Source organism: Danio rerio, chromosome 23, assembly GCF_052040795.2.
Source record: "Danio rerio strain M-AB ecotype USA chromosome 23, GRCz13ab, whole genome shotgun sequence".
NCBI lineage: Eukaryota > Metazoa > Chordata > Actinopteri > Cypriniformes > Danionidae > Danio > Danio rerio.
This window is the reverse complement of record NC_141043.1, coordinates 28,295,760-28,323,479: the sequence shown is the minus strand read 5'-3', so window position 1 is coordinate 28,323,479 and position 27,720 is coordinate 28,295,760. Positions and strand designations below refer to the sequence as shown.

Here is a 27,720-nt window from a genome sequence, read left to right as displayed (position 1 = left end):
TGTGAACTAGTAAAATCTCAAAGCCTGGATTTCATATCTCTGCAAAAACAACAAAAAAGCAGAAAGATTATGCGCTGGTGAGTCTGAAGCCTTGAGACTTTCACAAGACAATTCTCTTCCTGATAAAGTCTGTGTGGTCCGTGTGACCACTTAAAACGTTTGTAAGTGTTGCATATTTCAACAAAATTCTCTAGTCTGTGGGCTCATGTAATATAGTCTGCATTACTGCAATGACAACAGAAACAACCCTAACTTCTTATGCAAAGAGCGCTGGAGAGCTGCCAGACTGTTCAACTATTTATCTTCAGGGACAGCATTTAAAAACATACACGCAGTGCTCTCGGGAATAATGCTGGTCACGTGTGCATTTGTGTGTTTGAATGTAGACTTTAATACCTTGTTGATCCACTCAACCTTTTCCACGTCAGGGAAGTTCACCTGTGGAAAAACAAAGAGCACGTTTTGACTGTCGATGTCAACACTTATAACAGATCAGATCTACATGCCGTCTGCAACAAGACCTCTTATTTTGCACACTAAGTAAATACTGTGAAGGTCGAGAGCTGTTGTTAACTAAACAGAAGCATTTTCTTCTGGGGAAAAGATCAGCTGTGCACACAACAATGCAAATGTTTCCAGCTTTTAAAAATGTTGTTAATCTTGCACATACTTGTCAAGTTTTTATTAAATGTAAATAGTAATGGTTGATTATTAGAAATAATCAAAAGATAACATGACCTAATTGTGGGTAGAGCAGTTTGAAAGCAAATATTTAGTGGGAAGGAAACCTTGATTAAAGGTCAGTTCTGATTTCAGTCCAGATGTTAAATAACTTTCAATTCAATTCATGTTTATTTACTGTATATAGCACTTATACAATGTAGATTGCGTCAAAGCAGCTTAATATAGAAGTTTGATTCAATTGAAATTAAATTGATTGAATTTAGCTAAGTTCAGTGTGGTTTAAATTTCATTGCTGAAAGTCCAAACGCTAAAGAGCAAATCCATCAATGTGCAGCTCCATAAGTCCTAAACCTAGCAAGCCAGTGGTGAGAAACAAACTATACCAACTGACAAAAGTAAAGGGAAAAAAATAACTCAAGAGAAACCAGGCTCAGTTGGGCACAACCATTTTTCCTCTGGCCAAACTTCCTGTGCAAAGCTGCAGTCTAGGTGCTGGAGAACGCTGGACGCCCATCGTGGTTTCATATTGATTATAAAATAATGCTTCTTACCTATAAAGCTTTAAATAATCCAGCTCCTGTTTATCTAACCATCTTTCTGCCTCGCTACAATCCAACCTACTCAAAACTCAGGTCTTCTTGTAGTACACAAAAAAAATTAGGCCTGTCACAATAATCAATATATTGACTTACCGCACAATACATGGACATGACCATAATCATTTTTGGTGATGCAGTATATATCGCTCACACACAAAAAACCTATTCTAGCAACATTTTAGCTGATTGCACTACATCTATATCTCTATTGGAGATGTCGATATAGCTAAAAAACACTATAATATTTACTATGAATTACTATAGTATATTTTCATGTCGGTGCCTGACAACTGAAAATAGATCTGGTAGCAGATTTCATAGCCTCTGTTACTTTTTACCTTGCACTTTTTTGTCTTATTTATTTAGGATATTATGTTTTCACATTTTTAAATTGTAAAATTACTATAACTACATGAAATATTCTAAAGAATAAAAACTTGTGTTCTTTGGAAAAGTGTACTTGCATTGCGATGCTATTATATTGTGATTCTTGCATAATATAATGAAATAATGTCTTAAAATGACAATAATATTGTAAATTGCAATATATTTTGGTGCAATATATATCATACAACAAAAAAATAGATATTGTGACAGGCCTACCCAAAATAGCAAAGTCCAGTAAAGGAGGTTGAGCCTTCTCATACATGGCTCCTAAACTGTAGAATAGCCATCCTAATAACTTATATTTAACTTTCTAGTTAACTGGTTAAAGTAATTAGTAAATAATAAAGATATGGTAACTAATAACCTTAACTTCTCTTAATTTAGTTATAATGCAATAATGTGCACCCAAAGCTGCTTTGAAACGATTATTGTGAATAGCGCTATACAAATAAACTTGAAATAAATTTTTCTACGTCTGCAAAAGTGATCGAACAAGGGCTTGAAGATTTTTAATCTTTCATGGGTCATCATGGGTCTTTAAACAGGATGATGAAGCAGCCGTTAAAACCAAATTGTAACAGGATGTGAGTATATTGATAAAACACAAGTGTAAAATAAAACCACAATGCAGCAGTGAGATATATCGAGATATGTGTTGAAGGTAGGTGGCACTTTTCCAATTTTAAACTTCTCAATGTTTTCCATCACTCCCTCACTAAATTATTGCTGCAAAATGGTTCATTTTGCCATTTCGCTTCCTGTGACTCAGTCCCATGAGGTTGGCTACTTTAATGTCCAAATTTAGCAAGGGCTGAACTGACTTTGGAATGTAATGAATTTACCAAGAGACAGGGGAAGAAAGGAGGACTGGGAGAGGAATATAAACTAAGATGCTTCTGAAAGAAAGAAATCTGTTAATCTTGAATGGCAGAGGTTGACTGCTACTCTGAGCATGATGGTGTTGTAATAGATGAACAGGATCATGCATTTAACTTATGACTGAAGATGATGTCACAATACAGTTATAAATACAGCACCAAAACTATGAGCAATCCTTTTCTGTAAGTATTACGGATAACAAGACTGAACACATACTTGTTATACTTACAAAAACCTTCCACTTGTAAGGACTTATTAACAGTATGCTTGCATTATAGTTTCATTTAAAATGCGACGTTAAAAAACATCTACTGTTTGAATTAAACCAACTGAAGATTAAGCACTAGTAACGAGTGTCTAATAAACACCGGCAACAACTTGAATGCATTTATTACAAACTCAGAATGTAAAACCAATTGGAGCCAGTAATGAATGAAAATCCTACTGGGAAAGTAGCAGACTTATACTATAGTATGTATTGAATACCAACTTATTTTAATCTTTCTGCATTTTAGAGAGTATAGCGAGAAATAAACAGCTGATCCCAATAAAATAAGTAAATACGACAAGTTACAATTGAAACAATCGCTTGGATGAGTCACAGGTATTCTATTTAAAATGTAATGGAAAGCCTATGGTCAGTGGTTAGATGTGAATAGCCATTAGCACGTATGAACAGACCTACTATTTAATTTGAATGTTTATGTGATTTTATACATTACTGCAATCCAGGCCTACTCCTCAGTAGTCAGAAGGGAAAAGTTGATATCTAAACTACAGATAAACGTCAATATTAATGCAATTGGTCACGAAATGAAATTTAACTTGTTAATATAGTAGAGTAGTTGCCCATCATAATGTACAGGTTTAGCCTTTTATCTTACAGAAATTCATACTAGTCAATTATTTGATCATCAGAAGATAGACTTCAACAAAATTCTATTTTTACTCTATTTATTAATGGCATAGTGACTAGTGGAAAGTGTATAATGTTAACTCAGGTTTATAATGTAACAGATGGTAAGCGCCACTAAAAGAAGGACTAAAAGAAACGCACAACTGAGTACTGCAAATAAAGAAATGTCCACAGGTTGTAGACTATTTTAGCCTATATAGTTATACTAACAATTTTTACTGCAGAGGGTGAATAAGTACATTTTATGCAGTAACTACAACTTAATATCAAGCTGACAATGTCACCAGAGAACCTTTCACGCTGCTGCTGACAAAAACAAAAGCAAGAGGCGCAAGACTCTGCATCATTTTCTATGTGCGAGAGGATGCGATGCGCTGCGGACTGCACTTCTGTAGCTGCTCAAAACCAGAACGATACCAATTATGGTGTAAAACTCCTTACCCATGCAGGCAAATCCCGTTTACTTCTGAACACTCGTGTAGTTGTGACATCCTGTTCGTTCTCCAAAAAATACATCGCGCTCTGCAGTCGTGCTTTTTTCCCATCGCGACTGTGTTTCCATCCTATATAAACCAGGAGCCCGAGCAGAACTACGCTGATACTGAAGCCGAAATAACCAGCCAGGTAGACCGGCAGGAAGGCGCCGACGCACTTTCCAAAGGACCAGAGAACGGACACGGCGTGTTTTCCAGCGGAATCGGTAGTCGGGGCCGCGTCCGCAGCCTCCGGAGCGGCACCCGCATTCGGCCCTGCATCATCAACTGACATCGGAGATTTCTGCATCAAATCCTTTCTTCTGCCAGCGGTTCCGCGCTAGACACCATTAACCGAATCAATACCGTTTAAAACGAATGAGTGCTACCTGAACGATTAAGTGTGAACGGGAAATGCCGCATAATTCGTTCAGTCTGTTTTCAAAATCAGCACAGACGTCAACTCATTTGCAGCGGAAAGTTGAAGATTTGTAGTTTGCTTATGTGAAGGGCGTGAAGGGGCGTGTTTAAAGGCTTCAGCCCTCCTAAAAACCCACAAGCAGTCTTGTTAAAACCACTGCGAGAACCTTAAAAATAAGTGGTCGTTGTGGGTTAATGTGTTCGGCACGGTGTTCCTCCTGAAGTCTGCGGCTGTGATCTCGCTGTCATTTATCAGTCACCGAAAGTCCCCGTTATGTCAAGCGCGCGTCAGATCAGGTTAAAAGCGAAAACACACGTTAAAGCTTTGAAGTGGAGAATTGTATAAAACACTTTCTTTAGCCTCAAGCAAACATTAAGAGCTCGAGTGAGTTTACATAACTATTGCATCTCGCGTGACAACCAAAAGTGTGCTTAAGCCAAAACACTGGGTCAGAAAATGGATTTTGCTAAATCGTGTTAAAACAAACGAACATTTGTCTGCAAACTAAATTACAGAATGAAAGCTGCAAACATTGGTCATCTCCTAGCTACCGGTTCAACCATGGTTGTGTGCAATAGCGGCTACGACAAATGAAATATGCACTGAAGGGGCGGTTCACACACATAATTCTGTAATTCTTAACCTTTTCTATAACAGATCAAAACAGTTTCATCGGTTAAAAATATATTTCCTCCGGATTTCCTCCATGTTAGTTAAAAAGCAAAAAAAAAAAAAAAAAAAAACACTTGCATTTAAAAACGGGGCACAATACATGGCAGAGTCCTGTGTTTAGCTCCCACTTACCTCAACACACCTTTCAGGGAGAACCAAGAGTTAAGTCCCTTAAAAAAATCTTAAGCTTGCTTGAATGCTTGTTTAGGGCTGAAGGTAAATTCTACAAGACATAGGCCCTCCAGAAGAGAGCACTTGATATCTTTAATGTGCTTATTTCTCAAATCAATAGTATTTCCTTTTATTGACCTGCCAGTTAGCCTTAATACCTCAACATTTCAGCATTTAATAGCTAGATCAGTGGCTCCTAAACTTTTTTCACCAAGTACCACCTCAGAAAAAAAATTGTTCCTCCAAGTACCATCATAATGACCAGTATTGAAATACAGTAGTGTAGTAGGCCCAGTAAGGCAGCTACAACTCTGCAGTTTAAAATCGTGACAGATTAACTACTAAGAATTTTTATTACTATCAGCCACTTTAAACATTATAGTTTGAACATTAACACTGTACTGTGCTTATGTAAAAAAAAAAAAAAAAAAAACCTGGAAATGTTGCTTGGACCTCATAAATATAGGTTATATGTCATCATATTCAGATATGAACCATTTTTGATCAATTTTGAAATGTTGCATGTACATGTGACATTGGATAAGATGATACTGCCACCAGCTACAGACTTTAAACTCAATATATGATCCATCGCCTCAAGCAACTTTGCATAAGGCTTACTATAACATTATGGATTTTGATGGACCAAACACTACTTTGTTACCTTACTCAAGATTCAGTCTCAATGTTTAAACTCAAGCGATGTATAGATTGGGACTTCAGGAGAAAATTTGGGCTGCAAATGAAATTAATAATTTAAAACCTAACTTGCATGAAGTATTTATATTCCCTAGCGCTGGATACTTTAAAATGCTGTAAAATCCTGTAATTTTAGCCAGTGTATTACACCTAAACACTTCAAATATTATCAGCAGAAATTGCCACATGGTGCTCAGCCAAATTCACTTCATACAAGGACATTAGACAAAAGATTTTTAAACCAAAAAGATTTATTGTAGACATTAACAAAACCACGCTGAGCTGGCAAGTCTGAGGAATGTCCAAAACAGTTCACATGGTCATCAAGACCAGGATGCTTCAGCAGAACCAGGCGATGGAAAACCAAATCCTCATTCAGAAGAAAGCAGGCCTCGTAGATGTTGGATGAGTGGAGCTTCAGATGGGCTTCCAGCAGACTCTTGCAGAGAAGATCATACGGAGGAGCACGCTCAGCTGCAGCGAACAGGGTCCCGTTTACTTTGACCTCTGCCTCATCTTTCTCCTTTTACGCTTCAGCCTGAGAGACATCAACATCGTTTAATGCCAAATTCAAAGCAATAGAGCCTATATTAAAAAAGTACATCCATTGGATATTAGCTTACCTGCGCATACGCTTCTTTCGCCACTGAAAGGAAGCACAAATCATTAATAAAAGTTAATTACTTAAGCACTTTATACGACCAACTGAGCGGTTCACACAGACGAATGACTGAAGGGAAATACTGCACATGCGCATTAGCGCGTGTTTTTACAATGCAGCATGGCGTTTAGAAAGTACGTTAAACCAGAACGAAATGGATAAGATAGACAACCTAATAGGTTAGCAAGTTAAAACGTTGACTAGATCAAGCCGACAGTTAAATAGAATAAAAACATGGGTGTCAGCTGCAAAATCAACGTGTTCAAAAACAAGTCAGCAAGTAGGCCTGAGTATTATACTGATGAGAAAAGGATAAAAATTGCAATAATAGTGAAGCACAAACAATAAAGCTAAAACATGCAACTGAACACAAACAGCAAGATACTGCGCAACAAACATTGTATTAGCTTCCAGGTTGCTATCGTGACTAGCCAGACAAGAAACTCAAATTAATGAAATGGACGAAAAATTATCTTACCTTCGCTCTCATGATGAGAAGATGTTTCTGTAAATAAACAAATAGAGTTAAAGATACATGTGGATGGCAAACCAAACTCTTAGATTAGGATGGATTGTATTGTATGGGATAGTAGCAGTGGAAGCGCTTCCTCACCTCGTCAAGCGATAGCAACGACTCCAAGAGAACGTCATGAGGGAGACGCGCTATTTTATACCGCTCGATTGCGTCATTTCTCTGCGACCGTAAAAGAAACGCGTGCAACACCTGTCAGCAACCCCCAATAATCGATTTTAGCCTATATATTCGTCTTGCATTTCCGTGCGTTTACAGTGTGCTTTCTTTGACAGTATTTTTTGCGGTTATTAATTTAGGTGAGGCATTAACAGTGTTCATAACGCCATGCATGAGCTAAATAGTATCATAATTATGTAGGCTACTATATGTAAGGTATTATACTAATAGTCATTATATAAAACAAGTAGTGTGCAGTTTCTATCACATCAAATGAAATGAACTTAATGTTTACAAAAAGGTACACCTTCCTTTCACAAAAAAAAAAGAAAAAATAGGAGGCATTTACATTTTAGATGGATAAGATTGGTAATTTAGGTATTGTAGTCGGAATACTTCTGAATTAGTTTGAGATTGCATGACCTAACTCTCCAATAACACACACCTTTATTTTTTTCTTTTTAGTTTTTAAAAATTGCTTTAAATATTTTTGAATTTACCTCCAAAATTCAGTATCTACACGTCACGCGTGATCGCGCGTGTATGTATGTATACACAAATGACAGTAAAAAATATACACACACAGTAGTCAACATGTGAACGCTAACGAAGACGATGGGTGTTGTTTAATAGTATGCTAGTAGTTTGTGACCTACTTGTACTACTGACATACACACACGCATACAATTTAATGAAAAACTAGCCCTATTGTGAAACATTTATTTAAAACGTTTAACTTTTTAAAATATTCCCCAAATGCTGTTTAACAGATCTTTAAAGTCAATCAAAATATGTCTATATTAATGACCTTAAAATAATTAGATATTTTTAAAACCAAAAACTGCATTTATTCAAGCCAAACTAAAAGGACTTTCTGTATAAGAAAAAAATATTGTAATAGTGTAAAAATGTCCTTGCTCAGTTAAACATCACTTTCAGTGATTTTGCCTTCAACTGTATTAATGAAATTTCATGGTATAAATGCTATGACATGAATCTTTACACTTTGCTGTAACTTTAAGAAAACGTTTACTACCTTACCTTTGTAGACTGCAACCGATTCCAAATTCAATTAAAAAAATCCTAGATTATGGATCACGTCTGACTACTTTTGACTTAATTTGCCTATAACATCAATTTAAATACGAGTAATCAATAAGTGTTTTTAATTTAGTGTAACCTCAACTTTACATTATTGCTACAGTATTTAATCAACCAGTTTAAAATCATTTTACATTAATTTCATGAGGTGTAAGAAAGCAAAACGGCAGATTAAAACCTGCTTGCTGCAAACATATTGATGCATATTTGACTAATATAAAAGAAAGTGACATAAGAACGTTATCCAACAACTTTTTTTTTGCTTAAATACATTTCATAAAGGATTTCCAGTTTTGATGTACAATTGGTCTTAGAAGTATTTGGGCACTTTCATCTTTAAAAATGCATAAAGGGTTTACAGCATTATAACAAACACCATGTGTTGCGATATGTTAAATCAGCACAACCACAGTACAAAGTACAATAAAGTACTTGTAAATTATATTGCAGCTGGAAGGGCATCCACTACATAAAACATATGCTGCATAAGTTGGTGGTTCATTCCGCTGCGGAGACCCCAGATTATAGGGGCTAAGTCGAAAAGAAATTAATGAAAAAATGAAAATTAAACCATGCTCATAGTCAGTATGAACTACACTTGCAGAAACTCTACTATAGGCCTTCTGTTTAAACTAGAGAGGAAGTAAGCTCTCATATCCAGTTAAATTGCCTTGTGACCATCTGGTTGAAGAATTAGTTCACCAGGGTTCCCACCGGTCATGGGATTTCTGAAATATCACGGAATTTTAAAAAGTCTATTCCAGCAACACTTGTAAGCCTTTGTAAATGTTTGTATGTGATGTGTTTTTGTGCCCTGCGGAAGGCTTTTAAGCATTGGCTTTTATTTTATCTTATTAATATGTTGTTTGGCATTTATTTTATTTCATTAAAATGTTCTCTTTTTATTACCATTTTTACTATATTTGCATTTTGTCCAGACACCTTATATGATGGTTGAGTGCTTCAGACCTTTCCTTACCAAAATACCTATTCTAGACATTGAAAGTCAGGGAATTGTGTGTTTGCGTGTGTATTTAGTCCAGGTCATTAAGCGTCAGGGATTTTTGTTATTCATTTAAAATTCGACACTCCATTTATCAAAATGTAATTTGTCTATCACCTTTTTTTTTAAAGAGAGGCCCATGTTAGGTGGCACAATAAAATATAGCTCTATGTAGGTTGCGAGCAAATTTGTACCTCTTCATCCAGTGTTTAGTCACATATTTATAGACTTAGATTGGTGTAAAACATTACTTAATGTATCAGTCAATGTTGTATTAACATTATAATCTCCTTGAGAAGATTCATTTTTTCTTTGTTTCAGCTTTAGCAGCATCTCAACAGATGTGACGTGACAATACATGATTAAAGATATATTCTTCTTTTTGCCTGCTCAGGGCTCCTAGATCATGGAAATTTAGCTTTTTTTAGTCAGGGCATTTGGCTTAGAGTAGGAACCCTGGTTAACCCCCTAATTTTTTTAAATTGTCATCATTTACTCATCCTCCAATCCTGTTTGAGTTTCTCTCATCTGTTGAACACAAGGGAAGATATACAAAAGAAAGCTGGGGGAAAGCCATTGGTTTACATGGTAGAAACAAAAAATACAATGAATACTATTTTTTTTCTGACATTCTTCAGAATATTTTGTTTTGTGTCCAACAGCAGAAAGAAATTCATAAAGGTTTAAAACTTGTGAGTAAATGGTGAAGAAACTAACTTTTGGGTGAAATATCCCTTTAACAGCTAATGCAGGAATGCCTCGAATTATATTATCCAAGTAAAAAATAACAATTAGTTTGGCATTATGCATGTCATAATGAGATCGACACAATTTCTCTTTTTTAGTTCCCTGTACATATTACCACACTCAAAAATGTTTTGCTTATTATTCTAATTACTTTAAAATGATCTGAAACACAATTCCTGAGATATTTTTGGGACAACTTAATAACTATCAAATCACTTAAATTTGTTAACTTAATCGATTTGTGTCGAGACAACATGAATCAATTGTGTGGAATCCTGCATTTTTAAAATGTACATAAAATGTGTAGACTAAAAAAGTGAATTCATCTTTATAATAAAAATAAATAAATAAATAAAATAAATAAGTTAAATAAATAAATAAATAAAAATCACAGATTAAAAAAAAAAAAAATCTAAATGCTTAGAAACAAACCAGGCTTTGATCCATAAACTGGCTAATTAAATTTATTAGATGAACGCTTATAAAATGGCAGGATAATTTGGTCAGTCAGTTTAGTGGATAAACAATGTTTTCAGACCAAAACACGCCAAGGGGAAGACCTTACATTAAAAAGAGAGACTTTGGAAAATGAGCATTTTTCCATTTTGGGAAATACTAGAAAACGAATGCTGAAGGTCATCTAACAGAAATCTAAGCTTTCCAAATTGATTAACAGTGCTTCCGTTGTCGTTGTTTTGCTTGATTTAAGGTGTAGTGAGGCAGTTACTGCTCCGAACACTCATTACATCTCATCACAACACAAACTATAATCATTTCCCCAACTGACAAAAACTTCAAACAGGGATCTCATCTGCATGGACATGAATGGCACTTTGTAGCAATGCTGCTTTAAACAGTGCCACCATTACGCTTTTTATTGTTCATGATGGCTTGTACAATGACAGAGTCAGAGAGTGGCCTTCTGTAAACGCGGTTGGACAGTTTGTACCTGTTCAGTCGTACACTCCTCTTTCTAAGAGTGTCAGCCTCGCTCACAGACAAGCAAACGTGGTGGTGTCTTTGACAACTAAAAGAGGAGGTATTGAAAAATACAGAAGGCTTCTCAGTGGGGCAGGTCATAATTAGCTTTAACGGTTCTGTTCTTTGGGCTGTGCAGAGGCTCTGTCAGTCAGCTTCGCTTGGCAGTGAGAGTCTATGCAGCAGCTTCACTCTCGGCCTCCACGGGTTGTCCGGTAGCACTCTCCGCATTTTTGGATGCCTGGGGATGAGTAAGATTATGCAAATATGATTTTATATGGCTTCAATAAAGCGCCGCTAGAAAGTGTGGAAAGAGTGCTGACACAACAAACCTTCTTTTTCTTCTTCTTCTGGGCCTTGCGGCTGGCTGAGCTTTGCAACAACGCCTGCAGAATTAAAAGTAAAAGTTAGAAATAATTTCAAAATTTAATTTAACGTAAAGAAATGTTTCTAAATAAAATAAAATGAAAATAAAAGCTAATGAAGGTCTTACTAAATATACTTGAAACATCCAGGCAGGTGTGTTAAGGCAAGTTTGAGCTAAACCCTGCAGGGACACCGGCCCTTCAGGGACAAGATTGGTGACCCCTGGTCTAGGGGGTCAAATCGAGATCGCGATCTTTTTACGATTAATTGTGCAGCTCCAATACACACACACACACACACACACACACACACACACACACACACACACACACACACACACACACACACACACACGGTCACACTTTACAATTAGTTTCATTAGATAATGCAGTGCTTCCCACACAGACATTTTACTTGGGTGAGCCATCCAGGTATATTAACGGCCACCCAAGGAAATTTGGGGACATTTATTTTTTATTATTATCATCCTTTTACCCTTTTTTGTATCCGCCCAATAGCCAAACATCCACGATCGATTAACTAGTGAAAAATCTCAACTTGCCCTACACATTTCCTTCTTCTTATTGTATATGTGCAAGAACTGTTAACACTCACATAAACAATCTCATGTGCTCTGCAGAGACCCACAGAGACGCACCTTTTTGGGACTTAAAGATGCGTCCGTCCGGGGTTTCTAAATCTCCTAAAATGTCTGGGATTGGGCTTTTGGTTTTGCTTTCTAAGTCGTCGTCATTTTAATTTTAAGTCTGATTTATTTTCGCTTGGCTTCGCACTCACAGTGTCTGCAAAGCCGAAAGGCTGAAAGAAACATTATATAATTAATTGTCAGCAGCAGATTTCACCTGTCAGTGAGTGCACATGTTTAAATAAAAAGTAAAACAAATAGTGGATTTCTTTAAATTCAACAGTCTTAAAAAAACTAAACTTCAACCCATTGAAAAGAAACAGTGTATAACAAATAAAAATATAGTTAAAAATCACTTTTTTTGTATCGCATGTATGTGCCATGGGTATAGGTGTTTCAATACGGCTACCACCACAAGTATATTTCAAACCTGTTGGAAGCACTGTAATGCGTTTACTAACATGAACTAACAATGATATTACTATACTATACTATTATGACTACGATGAAATACTTGTACAGCATTTATTACTCATAGTTTAACACTTACTAATGTATTATTTAAATCCAAAATCTATGCTTGTTATTATTAGTTAATGCACTGATTTAACGTTGATAATATATTTAAAATTGTCATATTTATATTATATGAATCATACAAAAATTAACGGAACAAAAGTTTACACAAACACAATTGCATTTATACACAAAAAATTTAATTTTTTTATCAGATGCAACAACCATCCAATATTTTAACTATGAAAAAATAAAAAATAAGTTTAATGTAAAATATTTTTTAAAAATGATAATTGTAGTGTATGCATTTTATTTATAAAAAAGTTTGAATATTGAAATTATTCCAAATTGGCTTTTTCTTTCCAAAGAAAATTATGAAAATTCTATAAATACAAAAGTTTTATACGTTTTTATAATGAATTAATTACTTATTAATTTTTTTCCCCAATGTGACACTTTGGAAGCCATCTTGTGTTCATTATTTCCCCAACCACACAAAAACTATTTCCATGCATTAAAGTCTCTCACCTTGAGCTCTGGGTCTTGTACTTCATACTCAGACTTGTAAAGCTCTGGTTCAAAGAGTCCACTGGTGATGCGCAGAGGGCCATTCGCCATGAGCAGCACTGTGAATTTAAACTGCGCGACATGTTCACCTTGAAAGAGAAAAAGAGACAGAAGGTTTGACAATGTGACTCTTGAGACTGTTCCTATTTTAGGAGTTGGGTGCCATCAGCACAGTCTTTGACCTGCTCATGCGGCAAATGTGCTGGCCGCGCTTCTCTGAGCCCCGACGTGACAGGAAATTATATTTCATTTTCATTTAGCAAAGCTTTAACCTTATCATCGTCATGCCTGGTTGAGCGTTTTACATATAAAAGTGACATTTTCTGAGTGATGTGCTTGCGCCTCACCTTCCTTCTCATGCAGGACGCTGAAGGGCTGCAGCAGCTCGTGTTTGGCACACTCAACCACACCAAGACGAGCTTTACTCTCATCTTCAAATGCCCTGAAAAAACACACATGCAAAGTGAACAATTGTGGTGAGATTTTGTCTTGTGCCATTATCTGCTTTCAGTTCAACTAGTAACAATGTCAAATACATACTGTAGGTCTGATTGGAAGCAAATTGCACTTATACATACAGAAAATTTATATAGCAAGTCAAAATCTACACATTTGACTGATCTAATACTTAATGCTTATTTATTTATTCAATGTTTTTATATGAGTTATACTGCACTGTTTAAAAGGCTGTATACAAATATTTGAGGAACTACACCTTAAGTTAGTAAAGGTGCATTTAATTGATGCACTTTGTTGTTTATTTGATCTCAGTATTTAAAGAATCTTAGTTTTTACAGAAACGCATCCTGGCTTCCACAAGCTGTTACCAAAATTGATAAATGATTGTTGAGTACCAAATGTTTTTCTAAAGTAATGATTTTCAAATTCAGCTGTCACCATTTCAGGAAAAATTACTAAGTAGAGAACAGTAAAAGCAGAGAACAATTTAGCCAATAGTAATACTTTTGATAAACATTCAGCCTAAATGTGTACAGAAGAACTTGATCTTATTAAATGCAACACTTAAAACAATATTGTTTATTTACATTGTTTAATCAGGGTTTCTGCAGCTTTCTTCAAATTTAAGACTTTTTAAGACCCTTTTAAGAGCATTTTTAATGATTTAAAATTTATACAGGGCTAAATACATTTTATAATAGCAAAGTTACTCCTGTAGGTAGTTTTTGTATTAATGGATGATCATGTAAAGGGATGTGTTGCTTTAGTTTTCATTCTATGAAAGGGGAATTTAATAGGGAGAATTTTCTGTAAATGTTTAATGGCTGTTGTGAATGTTCTCTCTTTGCAACAAAAAAACAAAAACAAAAAAAAACAAATACAAATAAATAATTTTTTTAGATGAATTATTGTTGATTGGGTTTCGGTCAGATTGGGTAGCTGTACTTAGACAAAGGAAAATTAAGACCTACAACACAATATTTAAGTGAATTTAAGACTTTTTAAGGCTTAATATTGTGTTTTGAAATTTAAGACTTTTTAAAGACCGCACAGACAACCTGTTAATATATTGAATTTTAAGCAGTATGGTGTGACAAATAGCTGTACTGATCAATCAAAAAACTAACACCACAATGAAAATGCGGTCGATGCATGACATGGAAAAATGATTAATAACTCTTTCCACCTACTTTTTTTCTAAACTATTTAAAAAATATTCACAAATATTCAATTATAAATTCAATAACAGTTTATCTTACACCCTTAAAAGTCCTCTGATCTTTATTTTAACTGAAAAATGCAAAGGATCATTCTTTCACTGTTTCTGATATTGTAACACAATCATCTTCTACAAGGTGCTTGTAGAAAATACATTTTCTACAAGAACTTTTTAATAAATTTTTTTGTTCCCACACACCAAGCATTTGTTTTTAATCTTGGTTTATCTGGCAAAGAAATGTATACTTTTATTGTGGTCATCTCCTCAGATACCCTCCTTTAAAATGTGGTTGTCTCAAGTATGTACGCTATTTCCACTTGAGAATCTCATCTAAGATATAAATCAAAAGTCTGATGATTTTTGGCAGCTATGGACACCTTTTTGGCATAACGTTAATAATTTCTCCTGATTTTTTATTCTATGGTGCATATTTAGCACCTAACCTGACTGTATTAACCCGTTTACTTGTTTGTATGTTTCCCAATATTTCCTACTGTAGAGCAGACTGTATTTGTATGTGCTGATGTATTAAACTAACTGACGATTAATAAAAAAATATATATAATAACAAAATAAATAAGTAAACAAACAAAAACAAGATGGGAGTTTTTTTGCTGTGATTGTCCAAACTGGGATATAATAGTAAATTAGTTTAATTAAACCGATTATGTTGCATATTTTTATTGAAATTGTTAATATAAGAAATTAAACAATTGGGTAAAGCAGGCATATGATGCAGTGATGCCAAATACTGCTGTGCTGATTAAAATTCTATATTACTATCAATGACTTTAAAAACAATTTTGCTTCAACTTCATAGGCGTAGAGGCAGTAAAAAAAAAAGTTATGAAAAGCCCATTTTACCAGTGCCGTTTACCCCTTTAACATTACTTTTTTTACATTGTATTTTCTTCCACCATAAAAAAAACTATAAAATTATAAACAAACACCTCAAAGTAAATGGCATGGCATCAAATCGCCGCTCCACCTCACTGAAGAACATCCTGGAGGTCTTCATCTTCAGGCCGTACTGTTTACTGGGGTCTCTCTTGTAAACGGTGGTCCTTTGTCCAGAGTCTCTAGCCTGACCAGAGAAAAAAAAAAATGTGATCAGCCATCTTTACTGAATGTTAGCCATCTTTAATGAATGCTAACGGCAGACATTGAAGAACCATCGGCTCTGATATGAGACTTTCACCTTTCCTTCTCCAGTGCTAACAAGCACGTCCACAGCGTACACCTCATGCACTTCAAATTCTGCCTTCTCATGGTCCTTCCTTACAGTAGACAAGGACAGACAGCATTTAGCACAGAGGAACACTCAATCACTTGCAAAAACAATCTAGCGCTTCACCGTCCTGACCTTTGCTGGTCGGTGGGGTTCTGAATGATAGTCTTCTCTCCATCAATGACATGCTGCTTTAACTGATGAGACAACATGCCTGCGTATAAAGACAGAAGGACATTGAAAAATCACATCATGATGTTTTTGAATAGAATATAAGAAAGACTTTGATCAGCTCACCTTCTATGGGCATGCACTTGAAGGACTGGGCAATCTTGTTCCAGGCTTCTGTGACCTGAGAGTTCTGAGCGTAACAGAAAGACAGACACTGAGTGTGTTTACATGCCCCATAAGCTGACACTGCAGACGGTCATTCTCATATTCTTTTTTCAGAGTAAGGTCATAAACAGTTTAAGAATAAAACAATCTTCACCGCTTATGTGGATTACAACCAGTATATGAACACATTAACCTGCTCCCTGTCAATGTATAAAAGTGTGTATTTTTGATATGTGACATACCAATAGCCTTAAAGTTTGCGTGAAAGGTTGTTTTGGTAATCCTCATTCAAAGTCTGTCCACTTGCGTTTGGAGTGGCTGTACTTCTCTGGTGATGTCAGTTTGATGACTTCTGCCACAATATTTTTAGCCACACTCCTTTTATGTTAGTTTGATGTAAGTGAATGATGCGCAAATAGAAAGCTCCGCCCCTGATTCAATATTCTGCTTCAGTTGGAAGTACATCAACATACTGCAACAAAAGTCTCAGCAACTTCTGATTCATTCAGACTTTTAGGCACCAGGATGATTTTCACTCGCATTTATCACAGATATTTAAAAAACAAAAAGTGTCATTTTTACAAAAAAAAGCTAACAAACTTTGGGCTCATTTTTATAGTTTGATACAGCACATTTAAAACTGGTTGACCAATGAGATTAGTGCTGTTCACATGCCTGGAGCTGCTAAAGTTACAGGAAACATGACTTCATTTGTGCTCAAGCACAAATAGTCTGGACGAGCACAAATTTCTCACAACAAAGATGCATTTAACCAAGATGTTTGTAGAGCAGCTCATTTAAATGGTGTCTGAAGATAAAGAAATGTATGATAAATGGTGTGGATAAATGGATAAATGGATAAATGGATAATGGTGACTACAAAAATGTTGACAAAAGGCGGTTGTTCTGGGGAGGAATAGCAGATTATTTAGGACTTGATGGTGCGCTTCATTTCACGTAAGCAGCATTTTTTGCAAGTTAACGCCAATCATCGCCAGTTAGAGTTAGGGTATGAATGGCAAAAAACTATTTAGGAAAAAAGGAAAGAGTGGAAAAAAAAACTGGTTCGCACAAGTCTTTACTGCAGATTTAAACATGTCCACATGGAGCAAACCCTTTCCAGTGAGGGAGCTAGAAATAAACCAAAACTTCTGATGCTTACTAGACCCAAAGAATGATAGAAGTTTTATCTTGAGCAGCAGAAGCTAAAGTGAGCCAGTCAAAATTTTGCATCTTGATTAAATAATATAAGAGCTGTAGGTTTCTGGCTGACAAGTAGGATACCTCTTCTTTGGTTTATCTTTTTTATATATAACATTGATTAAAAACAATTTGATAATTAGAATTAAATCAGCTAATTATTAATTTCTGACATCACTACCAGGAGATAGAGTCATTTATTAACACAGTCTTGTAAATGTGGAATGGACAGCAGATTATTTCAAGCAGAGTTGAGTTTGTGAGTTGTCAGCATATTGGTGTGTGCAACTAAAGATGCTCAACTACAATATCTTTTAAACAAGTTTGTGATTGATTCTAACTAACCTGATTTCCAGGCTTTACCAGCCGAAGAGCAGCTTCTGCACACAAATGGGCAGCTTTGATTACATCTGCTTTCCGTCCTGTCACTGGAGCATCCTAGAAGAATGGTTATTGAGATTTAAGTGAACTACTAAAAGAAGGGAAACTAGTTTTTTAGCGTTCATAATGAAGAGGGACGTACCTTGGTGGCACCAACCACAAAGCTGTGAGCAACGTTAGAGATGAAGCCGTCCACGTGTACGCCAAGGTCACTGAGGAAAAAAGTGCAACAGTGAGGAATTGTGCTTTTATCCAGATATACATTTATTTTACATCAAATAGAAATAAAACATACATTTTAACCAAGTCACCGTCTTTAAGCATGTAGTCTGGATCGCTCTTTATTGGTGAGAAGTGACACACACAGTTGTTCACAGACACACAGGTGGGAAAGGCAATTCCTGTCGCACAAAGATAACATATCATCTTGTACTTGTATACAGATTATACATATAAACAATGAAAAAGTTATAAAGATAATAATATTTAATAAATAATACAAGTGAAATCAACATCTGAATGTAAATAAGTATAAATGATTTAGGATTTTTAGGAATACTGTTTTTAGAACTCAACCGGTGTTAATGTGAAAAAAATATATTAAAAAATTACATTTAAAAGTGTTGAGCTTTTAGAAGCATTTGTACCTTTCTTGATCTCCTTCTCCTTCTTGAAGACCTTGCTCGTTTCAGCAGCAATGAAAGTGTCGCCTTTCTCGCACAGGGTGAGCACAGAAACACCAGGCTTGGCTGCTTCGATGACCGTCTTCAAAGCCACTGAGGAGAAAGGGACGGAGGTTTCACATGAAAAAACAAAAGCTTTCTTCCTTAAGCACAGTGTGACATGATCTGGTCCGAAGGAGATCAATACACATTAAATCAGTAAAGCACTTCTAGCAAAAGCAACCGCAACGACTGACAGAAGCTAAAGCTTTCTCAGCACCTGTCATTACATAATGAGGTAAACTTGGTTTTATATTTTGCACATTCAGACTTTTTCCTAACAATATAATTTCAGAAAAGTATTTATTGCAAAATATAACGAGTAAAATCATATTAACAGCCAACAACCATCAAAGTACAACAATGTTTAGAGTCAATTAAATAGTGCTAATGTTGTTTTCAAGTCAGACTTGCATGTGATTTCAGTTTAAACATTCAAAGACCAATGGTAAATGACAGGAGTGGTCACTGAACCAACTTTACCTCAATTCATTACATTTATTTTCCCAAAAAAATGACACAACTACATGATAAAAGAAGAGATGCATTTACTGTTTGGGTCTTTTGTTGCATGGGCATACTTATGGCAATAGCCAAAAATACATTGTATGGGTCAAAATTATGTTTTTCGTACCAAAAAACACTACAGATTATGCATAAATCTCAAATAAATAAATAAATAAAAAACCTGACAATTATTACTGGTTTTGTGGTCTAGGGTCACTCGAGTCACAAAAAATTCATCAAAATATCTATAGAAATATAATAATTTTAGAGCTTCATAGCTGTATATTTACGACATACATCCACTTAACGTAACTTATATCTGTAAATTACATATTAGTCAAGATGACAGGATCGGTCCCCACTTGCTTTTATTCTGGAGACCAACATGAACTAAAAGTGACTGGTGACTCAGGTTGTCAGTCACTAAACATCTGTCAAACATTTCCCAGCGTGCTTTACAGACAGTTTTAGAACAACACGAGGTTGAGTAAGTTAATAATGACTTAGCAAAACTTCACGGTTCAATGCAGCTAACTAGCTAACCCGCTAGCCGGCTATTTATAAACACAACTAACGCACTTGAGAGTAAAACATCGCATGCTTATGCTTGTCCACAAGAAGGAAAGTTAAGTCAAGTCCAGTAAAAAACACAAAAAATAAACGGTATGTGCGCTTTTCTCGGTACGGCTCGCAGACACATGGCGAAGCGCTGAGCTGAAGCTCCACTCGGTCAAATTCAACCTTTAATCGCGCATAAAGATACACAATCAGTTCTTACGGTTGGCAATGTCGGCGCCCATCTTGTACTTTGTGACCACCAGGTCATCAGCAATGGTCTGCTCTTGCTGGTCGTCGTCTCCTGACATGATTGTCAGTTCTGAGGTTCAAACGGAGCTCGTAACTTTTTCCCTCGCTTCGCTCGTGGGATGATGATGATGATGATGGTGGAGCTCAGCACGCTTCACATCCAGTCTGCGCCACCAGCCGCCGTGGAAACGCGCAAGATGGCCGACCACGGGAGCGCGCTTCAAATTAAAAGTCACCGGAATACGAAACACTCAACAGTGACATCTGCAAGCCGTTTTAACATTTAATTTATAACCCGTACTACTGCGGGTACAGTTTGACACGAGACGAGAGTATTCTAACTTGTCTTAAGAGTATATTAAAACGAGTTTTATTTTTAAAATCTGAGATGGTAAGTCCTAAAACGTGTTTTAAGTGTAAAGACACGTGTGTTAAGTGTAAATAAGTTTGAGTGGTAGGCGATATACAATCAATAAATGAAATCTAGTAAAGCATGAATATTTTTATGTCTTATGAAACCATTTTTTTTTCAACTCAGTTTAGAAGTCTGTTTGCAAATATGATCATTCATCCATTTCCTTTGGCTTAATCCCTTTATTCATCAGGGGTCGCCACAGCGGAATGAACTGCCAACTCATCCAGTATATGTTTTACATAGCGGATGCCCTTTCAGTTGCAACCCATCATGGGAAACAACCATACTCTCTCATTTACACACATACACTACAGGCAATTTAGCTTATCTAGTTCACCTATAGAGAATGTCTTTAGGCCCGTAGCCATCCTGGTGAAAGGAGTGATTCTTTTTTTCTCAAAAGGTGGACCTTTTTGCACTTATACGCCTCAGTTTGTAGTTAACTATGAGATTTCAATACTGCATTTTAGTGATTTTTTTTTTGCTGGATTAGCTAGCTAGTGTCATTATAACCACACTTTTTCATGTACTAAACATATTTCCTAAAAAATTGCAATAAAAAAAAACTGAAACAAGACACATTTTTAAAATACTAATTTACTACATCATATATCATTAGGGAAAAACAGCTATCTGTTAAAGTTTTAAAGTAAACAAACTGTAGCCCACTATCATTTATTAGACAGAAAACAAACTGGCCAGCACATTCAATTGCCCTCAGTCACAATTTGGCCATTTCAATAAAAAAAAAAATTAAAACATAATAATAATAATAATAACAAAAACAGTAACAATAACAATAGTATTATTATTATTAATATTATTATTATTATTATTATTATTATTATTATTATTATTATTCATATGCTTAGTATTAATTATTATTAATTCTTCAGAATTTTTCTGGTCTCTTGGTAAAATTCCTGGATATCAACAACAGCCAAAATATATTCAAATTAATTTAACATGATCTGCTTCTGATGCTTCACACCTTTTTATTGCTCATTTTTATTTCAGGAATAAGGTCCAGATTTAGATTTAGTTACCTGTAAAATGTTTTCTCTGTTTAAAATAAATACAGTAGTGAAAGAAGACGTGTCTTACATCAGATTATAGTCCCACCAAAGCAACAGCCGACAGAGGATTCCGTTTGGTTTTACAGCCTTTTTTGATGGATTATTTTTATTACTTATGATGGCATAGCAGTCAAATTTTTTTTATATTAATTTTGTCTGAAAATGATTAGACCTGTCCAGTATTAAAGATTCAAATGTGACCACTCAGGGGGTTATGACATGTGCCTCGTGGCTTTGAGGCTCCATGGGATTAGAATTACTGGCCATAGTTATTTAAAATGACACTTTATTACAATATATTTTAAATATAAATATAATTATATGAATTATACAATAAATATATTATATAATATTAAATTACATAAAATAATTAAAAGGAAAAATTCTGGACCTTTTGGCTGTTGGGGTGGTTCCAACGAACGCTCCTGGCTACGGGCATGGGAAACCAGAACACCCGGAGGAAACCCACGCGAATGAAAAGGAAAAGAAAGACACAAACAGTGCGATCTGTCAGACATAGCAGAGTACTCAATCATAAAGGCAGAGCTAAACAGATAAGTCTTGATTTGAAAGTGCCTAATGTTGGAGCACATCTGATCATTTCTGACAGCTGGTTCCAGCAGTGGAGGGCATGAGGGCGGATTCACCCTACTTATACTGAATTCATGGAATTTCTAATTTACTCGATCCTAATGATCTGAGTCATCTGGTAGGTTTGTATTCAGTAAGAATATCTGTAATGTACTGAGGCCATTTAGTGATTTATAGACAAGTAATAATACTTAACTTTTATTCTGAATGTTACTAGGAGCCAGTGTAAAGACCTGAAGACAGGCTCCTGCTCAGAATCCTGGTTAGAAGAAGTTTATGCATTTTATTTCCAAAATGTTCAAAGCTTAATTTCCACAAAATATCATCCCCCCACAAAATCCTTTTAGACACGCCATCTTTAACAAAGGAAGTAATTTCGGTGCTTGTGTTGTTTTAATTTTTTAAAGCAATTTTTACATTTTTAATAAAAAACATATTTCATATAATGATACACAGTATGTTTTAAACACATGCACAAATCACTGGTGACAGTAAAGTAATTGTACATGATAATAACAACTTCAATACGGGAGACAACTTCATGTTATGAAGATTACTTTAATCTTTAAGAAAATCAATATACAATTACTGTTTTTTTTCCTCCCTCATCAAGATCCTAAACAAAGATCATCATCTTTAAAAACAGTCCATAAAAAAGCACGTGAGACAAAAAAAATGTGGAGGTAGTCCAATCTTTAAAAAGTAATTTACACTATAATAAAGTATATTTTGTTGGCACATAGTATTATTTCATGTGTACAAATGCTAAACACACATATAGAAATGCGCTGGGCATGCCAGTCCATTCAATTTCCGTCACATTATTTTAGTTAAAGTCGGCATGAAATCAAAATTGCCTCTTCTTATTTTCAGATGTATATGTAGTGTTTGCTTTAAAATCTATCTGTGCACTTCATTATCTTGTATATTCATTCACTGAATCAATCAATCATTTGCCCTCAAATTAATGGGTGGGGGGAAGGGGGTGAATGGGGGAATCAGTGAATCAAACATATGTATTTATTTAAATTACATACAATTTATTAATCAAATGTATTTTAGGTCAAAATATACAAACTCTGCATCTAATTTGACTTTACTTTTAGGCTTTATGTAGAAACAAAAACCCATTTTGAGAAATAAGTCTTGTGAACTCTTACGGTGTCTATCGGTCTATCTAAATCTGCTGCTTTATTGACTTGATTATGCATTTACAATGGTTTGAACCATTATAGGGGTGGTCAAATGGATATCTATTATTTTAATTATTAACAATATTATTTAAAATACTGATCAGAGTAAACTCTTTCTTAGATTCAAAGGGACCCCCCATACATCTTGTTTTGAAATCCTTCAGGGGGGATCAAGCCTTAATTAGGGGGATCAATCCCTCTCAAACCCCCTGTAATTCACACCCTGATAACCTCCTTCCCTCCTTCGAAATGACATTTCTTCACCTCTGGTCACATGGAATGCCTTTAGGGCAGGGCTAACAGCGCAGGTCTAGTTTCTGCTCCAAGAATCTGTCATGAGAAATAGCAATATGGTGGTTACTAGGTTGCTCTCCTCCTCATGTTCTCTTCTATGGACAGCAATCCAACACAAACTGGCATTCAAATCTCCCTCCATTGAGTTGGAAATGCCCATCTTACAACCATTCAATCGGTTTCCAAAGACAAAATCATGCACGACCAACATTTTTTTCAATTGAATGTATATCACAATAGGGGGAAAAGAACAATTTTAGCTTCTGTTTCATGGCAACTTTAAAGATATTCATGTGCACACGGTGTCCTGCTTGTGGAAAAGTCTGCTGTGCCAGTAATCTGGGTTGTCAAAAGAAGTGTTTTGCGGCTCCACTCCAGCACACACTTTTATGTAAGATCTGAGGCCAGTATTTTGCGACTCCTCTCCCACAACAGGCCTTCCCTTTACCGGGACATTCTGATAATCTCCAACCTCACAGCCACTTCTCCCAGATGCCTCCATGTCCACATATTCACCGCGCCTCTGCATCGTATTGCCAGCAGAATCTGGATTTTCATGAAATCTTAGAGGTTGACTTATATTTTGATAAATCGCTTCCCTCTCCACCTCATTTGGACCGTTTGTTGTACGTTTGCCAGCTACATTTTGTTGGTGTTCATCTGTACGTATGTCCATGTATTCATATTCGACCATCACCAATCGTGGCTGCTGTTCTTCCTCTTCAGATTGACCACCATCGTTTAATGTTTCCGATCCAATCAGACAGTTTTCAGCAGACTCAAAGTTGTCAGGTTGAAAACTAGCATCCTTCTCTGACTCTTGGGTTTGAGTTGAGTCCGTTTCACTTTTCTGTGGTAAATTGTTCTCTTGGCTTTGTGTTGAGTCTGTTTCTCTTTTCTGTGGTAAAATTTCATCTTGGGTTTGTGCTGAGTCCATTTCTTTTTTCTGAGGTAAACTGCTACATATGTGTGCAGAAACAAGGGATGCTGGTTTTAAATGGTCAGTGCTGTCTGTGGGCGAGGAGGAAAGTTTGTTTGTCTGTTTGTTCATTAGCTCGTACTCTTGCGTGGCATCTGTTTTTGGAGTGCTTTTGGAGTGTCTGGATGTCCTACCATGAGGAACAGCACTTCTGAAATCTAAACAAGAAGATATGTGTTAGAAAGGTAAACAAAGTTGGGGGTCTAGGGCTGGGTCAGTGTTTATGCACTGTGCCAGGGGTGCCCAAACCTGTTCTCTAAGATCTACCTTCCTGTAGACTTTAGCTGCAACTTTGGTCAACACACTTTTCACTTGTACTTGTAATTAGGGATGTCCTGATCAGATTTTTTTGCCCTCGAGTCTGAGTCATTTGATTTTAAGTATCTACCGATATCAAAACCCAATCCGATACTTCTGTAATGCATAAAAAATAATAAAGAAGAGCAGAGAAACAGATCCTGGATGTTCCTTATTATTTATTTAATTCACCTTATTTTAACATACAACAACTCTGTTAACAAACGGAGCACTTCTGTGAGGTCGCTTGAACAATCAAGTAATAAATAACACAAATTCTTCACTTTTGGACTTTATTGCAACAGTAAATATAAAAAAAATCTAATATAAAAAAAAACTCCTCAACTTAAAATACCCAGCAGGCAATCCCGAGTTTACAAATTTTAAAGTTTGCTATAGCTATGTTGTTATCAACTTTATAATACTTCTAGAGCGCAGACATGCTTGCACTTTCCACTTCAAGCTGCTTCTGTGTTCTACTTTGCCGGCATTTAACCAATAGGGTCTCTACAGCAAAGTGATGTCATGCCACAAGCGTTGCTTTTTCTTTGTGAAGTCAAGAAAGAGGTCTAACTCTGTGCCACCGCATAACTATAGATGAGTTAAAAAATAATGAAAATATATATAGATCCATATATATTCGAGTCCTGATTGAGAGGTAACGTCTGATTCTGATTGAGTCTGAAATTGCTGGTCTGATTTCCGATCATGTGATCAAATCTGGACATCCCTACTTTTAATTACCAAGTGCTCTTTCAGATCATAGCTCATTTAGCTGTGTTTGATCAGGGTTGGAGCGGAACTCTGCAGAAATGTAGATCTTCAGAAATAGGGTTGAACACCCTTGCACCGTGCAATCAATAATGCAATGACACTTTGAACACCAAAATTGGTTTAAAGGGAAAATTGATGTCTGTACAATAAAGTGCAAAACTACAATTTGTTGATGGGACTGTTGGATTAAAGGATTTAATTCATATTTAAGGCGACACTGTAATGAATTCTTAAAATGTATTAATAATTCTGTCATATTTACTCACCCGCATGGTATTTCAAACTTTTCAAATCTTTTAATCTTAAAATTAACTCCTAAAAAAATCTTCATTTGGGTTGTGAAAGTGAACAGGGATACCAAATAATGAAACATTTCTTCGGCATTTAATCACACTCAAGTGGTTCTAAACTTTTATCAATCTCTTTCTTCTGAACAAGAAACAAGAAATTCAGAAGAATGTTGGAAAAAAGCTGCCATTGACATCCATAGTATGAAGGAAACATCCATCTATAACATACTGTACATAGTAAGGAAATACAATAGAAGTCAATGGTTGTTTTTGTCCAACATTCGTCACGATATCTCCCTTTGTGCTCAACAGAAGAAAAAAACTGAAACAGGTTTGGAACAAGTGGAGGATGAGTAAATAATGACAGAATTATTACCTTCCTGCCATTTTATAGTTGTAATGTCTTTGATACAACTTTGTTACTTCTAATATGAAAAAAGTCCCTTCCTTTAAATGAATAATATTAGATTATGCTAAACACAACAAAAATATATAGTTTACACTTTAGTATAAAACTGAATTGGCGGAGCATGATCATATCAATATTTACTTTGATCATTTCTGGGACAATATCACCCAGTCTCTGTCGAGTCTCAGTAATCACCAAGAGAGCAATAATGTTTTACCTCTTTCGGTAGGCAGCACGTATCCATAATGGTCTTCATCTACTCCTTCCAGACCGGGAGAGAATGGATCTGATGCGACAGACACTCCGCCAGATATGTAGGCACTGTCCATTCGACTGCGTCCTCTGCGAAGACTGCCTGTTTGAGAAGTGATTTCAACTGCTTCAATGTCCACAATGGTCCCCCGGCCCTCCGAACACTCAGACTCTGTCCTCACTGAGCCAGTCTTCCTCCTCTGGGCTCGCAACTGGGTGGAAACAACACATATATATTGTTTTAATGGGACTTGGCAACACAAAACCTCTTTTGAATGTGCACTTGTAAGAGATTCTCTTTCAAACACAAAACTGATGGGAGTAGAATATTAATGGATGGTGATTTCCTGTGGTTTGTGATATATTTACTGGTGTTTGTGCCATCATTTAACACCAAAAATATTTTTGTGCCCGTGCTGTTAGTATGCCTTTTCATCATCAACCTATTTTACACTGGTTTATGCACAGTGCATAAGCTGCGTAATGTAAAAGAGCTTGTGTAGGATTGCTCTCACACACTCAAAAGCAACATGTTGTTGCTTGTTCAAACTACTTTTTTCAAAGGGGCTGAAACAATGCAAGTCATGACATTTCGTTGTGATAACTTAATTTGTTTTGTAAAATCCACTTAATTTTGTTAAAACGTTTAAGTTAACTTAGTTGATTTGTGTTGGGACAATATGAATGAATTGTGTAGAACCCTGCATTTTTTTACAGTGCATGTTAATTTCACTGTAAAAAATACTGGGTTCCACAAACTTCCTTCATGTTGTTCCAAAACAAATCGATTAAGTTAACTTAATAAATTTTACTTATTTTAAAAAAATTAAGTTGTCCCAAAAACATAAGAATTATGTAGTTTCAGCTCCTTTTGACTCATTTCTTTTACTTTCATTGACTATAAACAATTTTATTGGTTCTCGGAAAAAAAAAAAATGGAATACAGAATACAACTCTGTAACGAATCAACATTTTACCCCATTAACAATCCTAACCCAAACTAATCCCTATACGACTTTAAGGTCCCGGCTTGGCTATCAATAAATACAGTTAAAGCCCCCATCTTTATATAATGGAGAGACAATTTAAATAAAATACAATAAAAAGGTAAGTT

The 27,720-nt window shown here is 35.7% G+C and overlaps 4 protein-coding genes across 10 annotated transcripts in view; all 4 read right to left on the bottom strand.

The window, feature by feature from the left end:
• esyt1a (extended synaptotagmin-like protein 1a) overlaps positions 1–6,394 on the bottom strand; it is a 37,420-nt gene extending 31,026 nt beyond the window's left edge. Inside the window, exons 1-3 of one of the 2 annotated variants that reach the window (XM_087307168.1) lie at positions 5,755–6,394; positions 3,907–5,383; positions 397–438 (exon numbers count right to left, since the gene is read on the bottom strand). In XM_087307168.1, the coding sequence (XP_087163294.1) occupies positions 397–438; positions 3,907–4,248 (384 nt within the window). In that variant the 5' untranslated portion in view covers positions 4,249–5,383; positions 5,755–6,394. Of the gene's footprint in view, positions 1–396; positions 439–3,906; positions 5,384–5,754 lie in introns of those variants that run through there. The other variant, XM_087307170.1, reaches the window with a different exon arrangement.
• rpl41 (ribosomal protein L41) lies at positions 6,132–7,211 on the bottom strand. Its single transcript, NM_001423401.1, is given in 4 exon segments — positions 6,132–6,439; positions 6,525–6,547; positions 7,041–7,067; positions 7,176–7,211. Coding segments are annotated over 3 exon segments (78 nt in total). The 5' UTR covers positions 7,053–7,067; positions 7,176–7,211; the 3' UTR covers positions 6,132–6,396.
• Positions 7,212–10,552: 3,341 nt separating this feature from the next.
• On the bottom strand, positions 10,553–20,208 carry pa2g4b (proliferation-associated 2G4, b). 2 transcript variants are annotated; one of them, XM_087305196.1, is made up of 13 exons: positions 19,425–20,208; positions 18,648–19,365; positions 18,296–18,401; positions 18,143–18,212; positions 17,965–18,057; positions 16,381–16,444; positions 16,219–16,297; positions 16,054–16,132; positions 15,806–15,939; positions 13,525–13,619; positions 13,139–13,266; positions 11,415–11,468; positions 10,553–11,323 (listed from the first exon to the last, which is right to left on the bottom strand). In XM_087305196.1, exons 3-13 carry the CDS (start codon positions 18,322–18,324, stop codon positions 11,258–11,260), a joined length of 891 nt encoding a protein of 296 aa, XP_087161322.1. In that variant the 5' UTR covers positions 18,325–18,401; positions 18,648–19,365; positions 19,425–20,208; the 3' UTR covers positions 10,553–11,257.
• Positions 20,209–22,656: 2,448 nt separating this feature from the next.
• erbb3b (erb-b2 receptor tyrosine kinase 3b) overlaps positions 22,657–27,720 on the bottom strand; it is a 57,627-nt gene continuing 52,563 nt past the window's right edge. For 4 of the 5 annotated variants that reach the window (XM_087305704.1, XM_087305705.1, XM_087305702.1 and 1 more), the window contains exons 27-28: positions 26,572–26,818; positions 22,657–24,742 (exon numbers count right to left, since the gene is read on the bottom strand). In XM_087305704.1, coding sequence (XP_087161830.1) covers positions 23,895–24,742; positions 26,572–26,818 — 1,095 coding nt within the window. In that variant the 3' untranslated portion in view covers positions 22,657–23,894. 5 annotated transcript variants of the gene reach the window in all.